Raw genomic sequence first — 11,403 nt, 5'->3', positions numbered from 1 at the left:
TTGGGCTGTTCTTTTCTTTCGCCAAACTGCCGCCAATCCGATCCCTAGTTTGGTGATAGTAGCCATAGTCAAGAGAGCGATAACGTGATGGTTTTTTGGCCGGAGTGGGGTGATGACAATTCGGTGAGTGGATGTGGGGAGGGAATTAACCCTTGCAGATGGGCTTGCATTTTTCCCTTGTAATTTTAGTTAATTTTCAACATCCCATTTGGGCTATCGCTCTCTGTGGAGAGCGCGTATATTTTCCTAACTGTTTAAATTGGTGTTTTACTATGACTCGGTCATTGCAGTATTTGTGAGGACTCTGCAGTCTGCATTCAGTGTAAGCTCATGATCTGTATCTTTTATTGGGACTTTTTACCTTTCCTAGTTTGTAGCTAGTTTGTAGGTAGTAAGCTTAATCGTTGACATAATAATTCATGTCAGTTTCTCACTGCAATATCAAATTAAAGCCTCTGCCTGTGTGCACCCCACACGCATATGAGCCTTTTCTGTTCAAGAATAGTAATAGCAGATGAGAACCTGTTGATGCGTTGATTGAGTTGATGTTTCAACCTCTCTCTCCTTCCATTTTCTTTGCATCGTTTGATGGGAAGCGGAACAGGCAGGATCGTTGAAAATTAATTTTGGTTTTGCTAAATAGCACTGTCAGAAGGTTGCAGAAATCGCTGCTGCAATTCACAGAGCAATGCATTTTTCCTGCCGTATATTGAATTTCAATAGTTAAAGAGACGGTGGAGCAAATGGACGTAGGTTTTGGATCTGCTGGTCAAACCAAGTCCAGAGTCACCAAAATTTTAAGGACCTGCCCGTTCACAATATCAATGCTTTCAACTAGGTGCGTTGTTACCTAAAAGTACATGCTTTTCCAGCCGGAATCCCGTAAGACAGTTCACTGCCAAGATTTGGATAAGCAAGAAGGATTCCAGGGGCCCTGGATTCCTCTTTTGCTGTCACCTCTTTCGCCACAAAAAAAAAAGAGGGGTTGTTGTTTGGGGGGGGGGGGGGGGGGGTGTGATTAAAAATGAGTGGGAAAAAACTGCCTAATCCCATCTTCGAATGAGAACCAGAAATATCGATGCTAAAATATAAATACAAAACGCTTGAATTAGAAGCTAGTCCCTCCATATTGACTCCATGACAGCAAGAGTGGATCAATTAGAAGCCCTTCTTTTTCCCTGCACTTTTTATAAAAGAAAATTGACCGTTGTCGTCTTTAGGCCAGCTTCTACCGCCATACCCGAATCATAGATACTCTATAAGTAGACTGAGTATTGCATGGCATTGCTCAACTTATACTCGAAACTAGCCTACAAAGAGCATTGTCCAAGGGGACAGCTGGAAAGTGTAGGATAAGAACTGGGGGGTATTACCTCCATTGTATGGTCTCAAGCCCATTTCACCTTCCCTTTAAAGAGAAAGAAAGAATAATGATGATGATGATTGGTCAGCAACTCTGACCACCTTCAACTTACATCACCCATTTGGTTCAAAACTTTAATAGAAGCATAATTTTATTAGCTGAGTCTTGTAAGATCCTCTGTCGCCATATTCAATGATCAAAAAACGCAAGCGATCTTCATTGTTTTCTTGTCCTGTCTGAATTGTCAAAACATAGGAGTATGCTCTAGGGCGTATTATTGACAAGCAAAAGCATGATGCCACGAGTATTGGTTGTTTTGTTATTCAAGCCTAGCTGGTGTCTTAACTCTGTCAAGGTCGGCAGCACTTAAGCTTCACATCAAAGGTGGTCAGCTTAAGAAAATGTGAAAAACATTGTTTCACATAATAAATCTTTAGCCTTCTAGCTTGTCTGCCTTTAAATTCAATGACTACGTCCAGCTAGCATCAAAGGTGGTCGGAGTCTTGACTCTGTCTAGGTCGACAGCACTTAAGCTTCACATCAAAGAAGGTCAGGTTAAGAAAATATATAGTGAGCTTAATTACAAGATCCTTTGCGGCGCTAAATTGGAGTAGGCAAGTTCAGATTGTCCACACCTATCGCAGGTGTGAGGACCGGCTTGCTGATTTAATTTGGCCTTCTCGGTCGCTAGGGGATCGTTTCTCGGGTGATTCTCAGGTTGGAATCCTTCTTTGAAATTTTGAATTACCTGCACGGACGATGATCCGGTACGGTACAGAAGTGGCGTTACCCCGAAATGGTCGCCTGTATTCATTTCTCGGCGGAGGCCCCTTATTCGTTCCCATCCATGATTCAGTATCCACCCTACATGGTGTATGCCATGCAAAACAACCCAGATAAAGAAGCCCAGGATGTAACCTCCAGGCTTGGTTGTAGCCTGCCTCAGTTCTTGGATTGCAATTAATATCCAATTCAAACAAAACAAATCGAGCAACCATTCATTAGTTGCATTGTGGATCAGATCTGCAGCTAGAAAGTGACCCTTGAAATATGCAAACATTTTTACATTTTATTTTCATTTTAATAAAACACGCTCACAAAACAAAACACTATTTATTAAAATAGAATCTTTTTTGAAAAATTTATCTAGTAACTCTCTAACTCCGCTGCTAAGTATTAACAGGTTAGTTAATGGTAGCTGTAGTAATATATTGAAGACAGGTTTGCGGGTGTGTGGATTTGAGTATAAATGTTTGCTTTAGATTTTGATGAAGGAAGAATTGACTTTTAGTGTGTTGCTTGATAATATGATCTAGATGTGTTAGCAAATGTAAATTAAAATAAAATTAATTTTATTTTTATAATCTCTTATGATTATAATTCCAATACCTAAAAAATATTAATATCAATTTGAATTTATTTTGAAAATCATTTTTAAATATAATTAAAATGTATTATTAAACACGTATCATAATCACAGTCTAAATATAGTTTGATTGTTAACGCTTTAAAGAGTGTGTTAAAAAATGTGGTAAAGATTGGAAATTATGCATGAAGTCCAAAGAAAAACATAAAAAAACAAAATGATTAATGAATAAGAAAAATACATCAAAGGCTGTCATGGTTTTTTTAAAACTCTTAAGACATCTCTCTTGATCTTCTCGTCATCAGTTTTCTCTCCTATTTTATTCTACTATCAAAGACTGATTTCTAAAATCTTTAAGCATCGATTTATGGAAGTAATCCTTTATTATTATTATTATTATTATTATTATTTCAGCCATCTTCATCCCTTTTGATAACCACTTGTTGAAATTCTCTATTTCTTTTCCTACTCAAAGCTTCAAAAAACATGTCTTCCACGTCATAACCCATGAAAAATCTGTCTTCATGAGGACCGTACGTCGACACCCTTCGTCAATCCTTATGGCATCGATCTTATCACTGTCAACCCTAATGGAATCGTCAGTTGCAACCAGCTCTTACAAGCTCACCATTATCTCTCTTTTAAATTCACAAACAACAATTATATCTTTTGGCAGTCATTTAAATTAGTAAATGACGATCATCCATGCCCTACCAGAACCACACCATCATTGATAGCAACATAGAAGTTAATCCAACCTCTGTCATGGAGGTATAACAGGAACAACTACCTGCTCATAACCACACTAATTATCTCCCTCTCCACTGAGGTCCTATCTTTAATTATTGGTCGTGTCACATCTTATGCCATTTGAACCACTATGACTTCAACATTGACCTCTTCTCTGCAACGTGCATCAGAAATCACATCCTGTAGACGCAAAGCCTCCCGAACTGAATCGAGTCTATCACGACAAACTATGAACCAATTAATGGCGTGGGTGTGCAGAGTCTCATTAGTTGCGTCATGAACTACAGCAGCGACTCTTTGACCCTCCTGTTACAGAGCCAAGTGGAAGGAGGTAAGGATGGAGGGTGAAGAGGATTAGCGACAACAAGGAATTAACAACGACGGCACTGGGAGCGATGACGGGGACAGAATGGTTTTTAGATGAGAGAGAGAGAGCACTAGACTAAGAGAGAGCAATGGGAGAAAAGGAGAGGGGAGTTTGTAGATTTGACGTTGTGGTTGCTGGAGTGGTTGTTATGACTGTGATTTAAAAAAATTATTTTATAAATTATATTTTTAGTTAATTTGATTTAAAAAAATAAATATTTTATTAAAATTATAATTGAAATTGAAATTAAAAAAATAGTTTTAATATGTTTGAATAAGAATATTTTTAAAATTAAAGTTATAAAATAATTTTAAAAAATATATATCAATATTAATGATTTTTAATTTAAATATTATGGATTTAACTATTATTATTACATCATAAAATAAATTATACTTTATACAAAAAATTACTTTAACAAAAAACTATTTATAATTCTATTACGTATCAAAATTCATCCCATAAGAACTATAAAATTAGATAAAATATTATTAAAAATAAAATTAATATTACAATACGAATAAATTTAATTTATCTTAAACTAATTTTTTAAAAAATAAAAATATATATATTATTTATATTCACGTGAATAATGTAAGTAAAATTAATTAATTATATTAAATTTAAAAAAAATATTCAACAAATAGTGAAGACATATCCCTCTATTTACTGAACAGTATCATGAATTAAATTTTAGTTGCATATAAAGCAGTTCAGAACTGCTTTTTTTTTTTCCTTGTATTTTAAATGCAGCAGTATATGGAACCCGACAAATAATAACATGTATTTATTATTAACTAAACAGCTTGTTATATAAAATCACACAAAACATGAGCACAACCACGTTGCCAAACGGCTTCTAAATGGTTGGCTATGTACGGGAAGAAGTGCAACTCATTCGATGAAGTTTACGCAGGTGTGCTGCTCCCAGAATTAAACGCAACCCTTGTAGTTATGATGCTGAGAATAACATAATTGTTTGAAAAAAATTAAAAAATTCTTCGAGGATTGCATTGCTCGGAGTAGTGCAACTTCTGCAACTATACTATTTCATTAATTATGTTTAAAAATATACTAGTTTGTCATTTTTTTTTCAAATATTCTAATTTTAAAATTCTCCCATTTTCATTTAATATAAAATATTATAGAAGTAACTATAAATGGCATGACAAAATGAAGAAAAAAGGAGTATTTGCCACAAGGTCCCGAGTCGACCCGTTGGGCCGATCCGAGTTTAATAATAGTGATTAAAAGAAAATTGAAGAAAATCACGAAGACTATTTTTCAAAATAAAGAACATCAAAGGATGAAATTGAAAAAAAATAAGTGGAAAAAAAAATGATGTTAACTTTTCAAACATGTGACTTAAGTTACGAAATCGGAAGCGCCTTATCTAGAAAAATCACAAAACCCAATTCATAATAATTCAAATGTCAAAGGATAAAATAAAAAAAAATTAATTATACAAAAAGGTCCAAAATAAAAAATAACAATTAAGAGAATGACATCAAATTCAAAATAAAAAATAAATAAGAGGACAACTTAGAATTTTGAATTAAAGGAAAAAATTAAATTCACAAAAAGATCTTAAAAAAAAAGAAAAATCAAAACCAAAAGAATGAGAATCTTATTTAAAAAATAAAATAAAATAAAATAATTTTCATCTTATTTTAAATCTCAATCCATTTTAAATTTTTTAGTTAAATTTATACTAGAATGTATCAGTTTTATTCTATATGTTCCATTCCGGTCTTAAAAAATTAATGAATCAAATTAAAAATGATTCAATTTAATTAATTGAATCACCAAAGTATAAATAATTGTTTTTATTATAATTTTCAATAATAATGATATTAATAATAATATTGAAAATTATTATTACTATTTTCATTAACAATAATATTAATATTTTAAAATTAGATTTATCACTAATATATATTGTAATGTTTTGAATAAATAAGTAGGAAAATACAATAAAACCCTTGGTGGCTTAAAGTGTAGGTATAAATGAATGAGGGGTAGTGTAGTAATTCAACAAAACTTGATAAATATAAATAGAAAGTAAAAAAAAATAAAAAAATAAGTAATCTGAAAGTTGAGAGAGAATCGGCAGGAGAGAGAAGGGAGAAAGAAGAAGAAGAGAAAAGAGGAAAATTAGAAGAAAAATAGAAAGGAGTTGAAGGAAATAAGTTTAAAGGTAAGATTATATATAAATATGTGTTGATTAAGTTTTAATTTTGGTTTTGATAAATGTTAGGGTTTTAAAAATTTATGTTTTGGGTTTGATTGATGAATTAATTGAATATTATGAGTTGATTGTTATGGGTAATGGATTATTTGGTGGATTTTGAGAGATTGAATTGAAAGATGATGATTTTAAGTTATGATTTTGTTTGAATGGTGAAATTATGTTAGAAATAAGGAAATAACAGTGGGTTTCTGTTGAAATTCTGGGTTGGAGGTTGAAGATGACGAAAATTCATTTTAGTCCTTCAATTTGTGGCAATTACAGTTTAGTCCCCAAACTTTGAAAAATTACAGATTGGTCCCTGGGGCATATTCCGAGATTCTGAACAGAATAAAAGATAAATTATGGGAAGAATTCCTGTATAGTTATGAAATTTTAACACTTTCAATTTGGTCCTTCAATTTGACAAAAATTACCATTTGACCCTAAAAATTTTGATAAAATTACAGAATGGTCCCTGGAGTATAATGAGATGATCTGGACAGAAATGAGGATTAATTATGGTCAGAATTCAGTATAGTCATGGACTTATGATAATTTTAGTTTGGTCCTCCAAATGGATAAAGTTACAATTTGACCCTTAAAAATATGATAAATTACAGATTAGTCCCTAGCTGTAATATTAGCTTTTTCAGATTGGTTTGATGAATAATTTAGGGTTAGTTAGTGAAGTATTACCAATTTTATTAATTGTTTCATTATGGATTAGATTTCGAGAAAATCGTTAATTTTTTGGTTTTTAGGAAAATAACTAGTTTAGTCTAAATACATATAGGGTTATGAAATAGATCCGTAGTTAAGTGTATTAAATAGGTTATATGTTCTTTTGAGTCATTCTTGAATATATTTTCTTTATATTCAGATAATCCTGATATTCTACCGGCGGGACGTCAGTAGGATTTTCTTCGGTGTTTGCTTTTGATTTCTGTTTGCTTTCGAGTCAGGTGAGTGGATAATTTTCCATATGCAAGAGAAATATTATAAATATTTGATTTGTTAATATGAATTGGATCATGCTTCTTGATAATATATACGGTGACTATTATCCTTATTATGATAAGCATGATCATTTGTTGAATCTGAATTTTTGATATGAACCAGTATGTTTTTTAGATTGACTTCTGAATTGATAGCTCCTCATTTGATTGATGACATGAGTTGAGCCTTGAGATATTAATATGTCTGTTTGAGTATGATTATGACCCTATGGTATGTCAGTCAGAATACCCATGCTAACAGGGTAGTGTTAGTCTTTGTGCACATCGTATCTGAACCCTAGTTGGTCGGGGGAGTCACCAACCTGTGTGGACTGATCATCCCACAGTACGGAGCCTCATGCTCATTGCATTTTGATTTTCTGACGATTTTACCATATGACATTCTTGTTATGGCCTATTTGATAAACCTTTTTATAAAAACCTAAAGTCATACTTGTATATATATTTCTCATTATTGTATTATCTCGTGTGTGTATATTGAACGTTATCTACTCACTGAGTTGTTGAACTCACACTCTCATTATTTATTATTTTCAGGCTTATAGCTTGATAGAGATCACTTTTGTTGGACCTTCAGAACCTGCTCTTTTGGTTGTAATTCGTACATTTTCCTTTATATCTAGTTAGTGCTCCAAAACTATAAAATTATATTAACTCTTGTATTAAGACAATTCAATTATATTATGAAGTTGATTTTGTTATTAATATTGCGTTGAACTCTTATTGAGTTAAGATAAATTTGTATGTAAGTTTGGGTTTGCATAGGTATGGAACCTTAGAGGGGAACGTTGCCTATGTGCTGGTCATGGATCCAGGATTCGGGTCGTGACATATATAGTTTATATTCATATTATTTTTTTTATATTTATATTTTGTAGGAATTTGAGCAAAACAAAAAATATTTTAAATCTCATTAGCCTTAATAACATTCATCTAACTTTATATTTAAAATATTTGTTTTAAAAGAATATTTTATTTTATGATATTTTGATTTTTTTTAAGTTGAATTATTTTAAGTTAAAGATTTATTTAATTTTGTCTATTTAGAAATATTTTAAATTTTAAAATTATATTTGTATGGTATTATGTTTGCATTGTATAATTTATAATTAATTTATTTTAAATTTAAATTATGTTTATTGAATATATATATATAAACAGTACAATCTTGAAATGATAGCTCAAAATATTTTAAAACTAAAAATTTTATTTTAATTAAAAAATAAAACCTCTAACAAAATAACATTAGCAACCAGAGAAAAAAAAATAATTCAAAGAAGATGGTTGTTGGAAGTACAAATTCTGTTGATAATACATAAGAATGTATGATTGATTCATGATAAGTAAATCTATCGTGAAAATTGTCCTAGGATGCCAACTCATTATCTTTCCTCCTCTCAAGATTCCGGTCGGTATTGAGTTCAATTTTTTTCAAAAAATATTTATTATTTTAAATTAATTTTTTTAATGCATATAAAAATAAAAAATTTTAAAAATATTATTTTAAAATAAAAAATATTTTTACTACCATCTCAATACACGTGGAAGTCTAGAATCAAACAAACACAAGGACCGCCTGCGGATTTTTTTTTAAAAAAAAAAAGGAAAAAGGAAGAGAAGAGATCCATAAACAGATTCATAGTCTACCCTTATCAACCAATCAGCTCTCATTGCTTCTACTCCGTTTTTGTCTGTTGTGTTGTCAGCTTGCCATCTCTCTTCCCTAACCTGAACTGTAGCACTGTACAATCAAATCAGGTTCCCTCGTCATCTCTCGTTTAATTGTTTTTTTGCATAAAAAACTCCCAGTTTTCAATTGCCATCTGCTTACAATTTTATTTACTCATCTTCTAAAACATCTTGTAGTGATTCAACTACCAATACAACATCCATGCATACATATTCATATATCCAACAACACTTGACAACATTGAAACGAAACCGAACCCTAATTTTCTCGCTTTTCTAAACAAACCCTCTTCTGTCTTTATCTCTGCGCCTAAAACCCATTCTCGTTTCTCCAATTTCACAATTTAAGCCCTGGGGTTCCAATTTTCGGAAACGATGGATCTTGAATTGGTGATGAAGGGTTTAGATTTTTCCAGGAGAAAAAAGAAATTGCTGATTTTTCTAGCTGTGTCTGGTCTGTCTGGCTATGGGGTTTATAAGGTGTATAATTTGCCTGCTGTGGTAAGAAAAAGGAGGAAATTTATGAGACTTATGGAGGCTTTTATTTCTATTGCTGAAATGGTTTCCGATTCCGCAGAGACTATCAGTATTGTCTCTAAGGATTTGAAGGAGTTTTTGCAATCTGATGCGGATAAAATCCCCAATAGTTTAAAGCAAATTTCGAAGATTGCGAAATCGGATGAGTTTTCCGAGTCTTTGATTGGGGTTACTCAGGCTTTGACTCTTGGGGTTCTGCGAGGGTATAATTTGGAGTCTGGAAATGATAAGAAGTTAGGGTCAGGTTATGGGAATTCGAGTTTTTCTGATAAAGTGATGGAGAGGTTGTTTTCTAGTAAAGGGACCGGATTTGTTTCTGTTGTGGTCGGTAGTTTTGCTAGGAATTTGGTTTTGGGGCTTTATTCGAGTGGTGAGGATCAATCAAGATCGAGTTTATCAGATGTGCCTGGATGGATTGGTGTGGTTTGTGATGATAGGTGTAGGGAGCTCATTGCTGATTGCATACAAAAGTTCGTGAGCACGGCGGTTGCTGTTTATCTTGATAAGACATTGCAGATCAATACTTATGACGACTTTTTCACTGGCTTGGCAAATCCAAAGCATCAAAACAATGTGAGGGACGTTCTGGTTTCTATCTGTAATGGAGCTGTGGAAACACTAGTGAAAACATCTCACCAAGTGTTGACCACCAGTTCGACTGCAAAGTCGGGTTCTGCTTATTCAATTGTTGAGCAGGGTGAAGAATTGGGTGTGAACAAAGATGATTATCTCAAGCGGGAAGCATGTATGAAAGATAGGAAGTCTTTTGATGAGGTTCAGAATGGTGGATGGGTTGGCAAGGTTTCATCTGCTTTGTCAGTGCCAAGCAATAGGAAGTTTGTGCTGGATGTGACCGGGAGGGTTACATTTGAAACGATAAGGTCCATTGTGGAGTTCATGCTGTGGAAGATGTCGGATGGGGTGAAAAGAAGTCTTAATGTGGTTCAGGAAGAGGTTGTCGACAGGGGACTTGAAGTAGTCACATATGTTGGGGCTAAGTCCTCTGTTATCGTTACCGTATGCCTTGCCTTGTATTTACATGTTCTGGGTGACTCTAGGGTTCTCTTAACTGCCTAAATTCACAGGGCTCTTCCTTCCCCGTGAAGCAGCTAGAGAGGTCTTGCATGTATATATCCATGTATCACTTGGTTAAAATGATTTTAAAGTGCGTATCCTCATTGTAAACATTCAAGTCTTATTCATGGAATTGCTCTTCTTCTTCTTTTTAAGGAAAAAAAAATTCAGATTTGATGCATAAAAATTAAGATATTACGAACACTTGAATGTTTACACGCAATATGCATATGTCATATGGAAGCCACAGTTCAGTGCTTTTGGTTCCTGTCCATATGTTACAGAGTCTATGCTAAGTCCGTGGCCATTGAAGTGAAGAAAATTGAATTATTTTCCAAACATGAAGAAGAGTGAGAGATGATGTATTGGGAGCCAGTAGAGTTACAGCAAGTTATCAATGTTTCATATGATCAAGCATGCTGAGTTGAGATGAACTTAGTGTTTGTGTCATTTGCAGAGGATAGAATAGTGAGTTACCTGTTGATTTCTTGTGGTTAACAAGTTATTGCAACACAGAAGTTCCGGTATGTATTCAGACCTTTTTTATTCCCCAAAGGAGCTGTTGTGTGTTCATTTGAATCTCATCTGTTTGAAAATCTGCATACATGCTATTTCTTACCAACTCCATCTATCTTGAGTTTGTAGTCCTATTTTTATTTTCCCTCATTGCTATTAGAAAAAAATTGGGATACTTTTATAGTCTCCATTGCCTTGGCAGAGATAAGATGAGATTGATAGACATTCATCTATTATGCTAAAAGGAATGGTGGGGATTATTCAAACTAGTGATGATTCTATAGCAAGAACATTAGAATCTTTTCAGAATTGAAAGTGGATCTGAATTCAAAACTCATAGTGGAGTTTGAGTGGAATAGTCCTGATGGGTTGAACGGGTAGTTCTTCATGATGTTCCCTACCCCATTACTTCAATGGAGACGGTAGTTAAACAATTCTTTGACCGATCCATTGTATTCTGCCACTGCAGAGCTTGTTCTTGTGGCTGGGGGGGGC

General features: G+C 33.4%; 1 protein-coding gene across 1 annotated transcript; it reads left to right on the top strand.

The window, feature by feature from the left end:
• The first annotated feature begins 9,062 nt into the window (after positions 1-9,062).
• Positions 9,063-10,579, top strand: LOC105120540 (protein PHLOEM PROTEIN 2-LIKE A10-like). The gene has a single exon (XM_011018789.1). It carries the CDS (start codon positions 9,157-9,159, stop codon positions 10,393-10,395), a length of 1,239 nt encoding a protein of 412 aa, XP_011017091.1. The 5' UTR covers positions 9,063-9,156; the 3' UTR covers positions 10,396-10,579.
• The last annotated feature ends 824 nt before the right edge of the window (positions 10,580-11,403 follow it).

This window comes from Populus euphratica, unplaced genomic scaffold (genome assembly GCF_000495115.2).
Source record: "Populus euphratica unplaced genomic scaffold, PopEup_1.0 scaffold6.1, whole genome shotgun sequence".
Classification (NCBI taxonomy): domain Eukaryota; kingdom Viridiplantae; phylum Streptophyta; class Magnoliopsida; order Malpighiales; family Salicaceae; genus Populus; species Populus euphratica.
This window is presented reverse-complemented; position numbering and strand designations above follow the sequence as displayed.

Bases quoted from the DNA above. Each gene is read 5' to 3' on its own strand.
- LOC105120540 (XM_011018789.1), top strand. From the start codon at position 9,157: ATGGATCTTGAATTGGTGATGAAGGGTTTAGATTTTTCCAGGAGAAAA.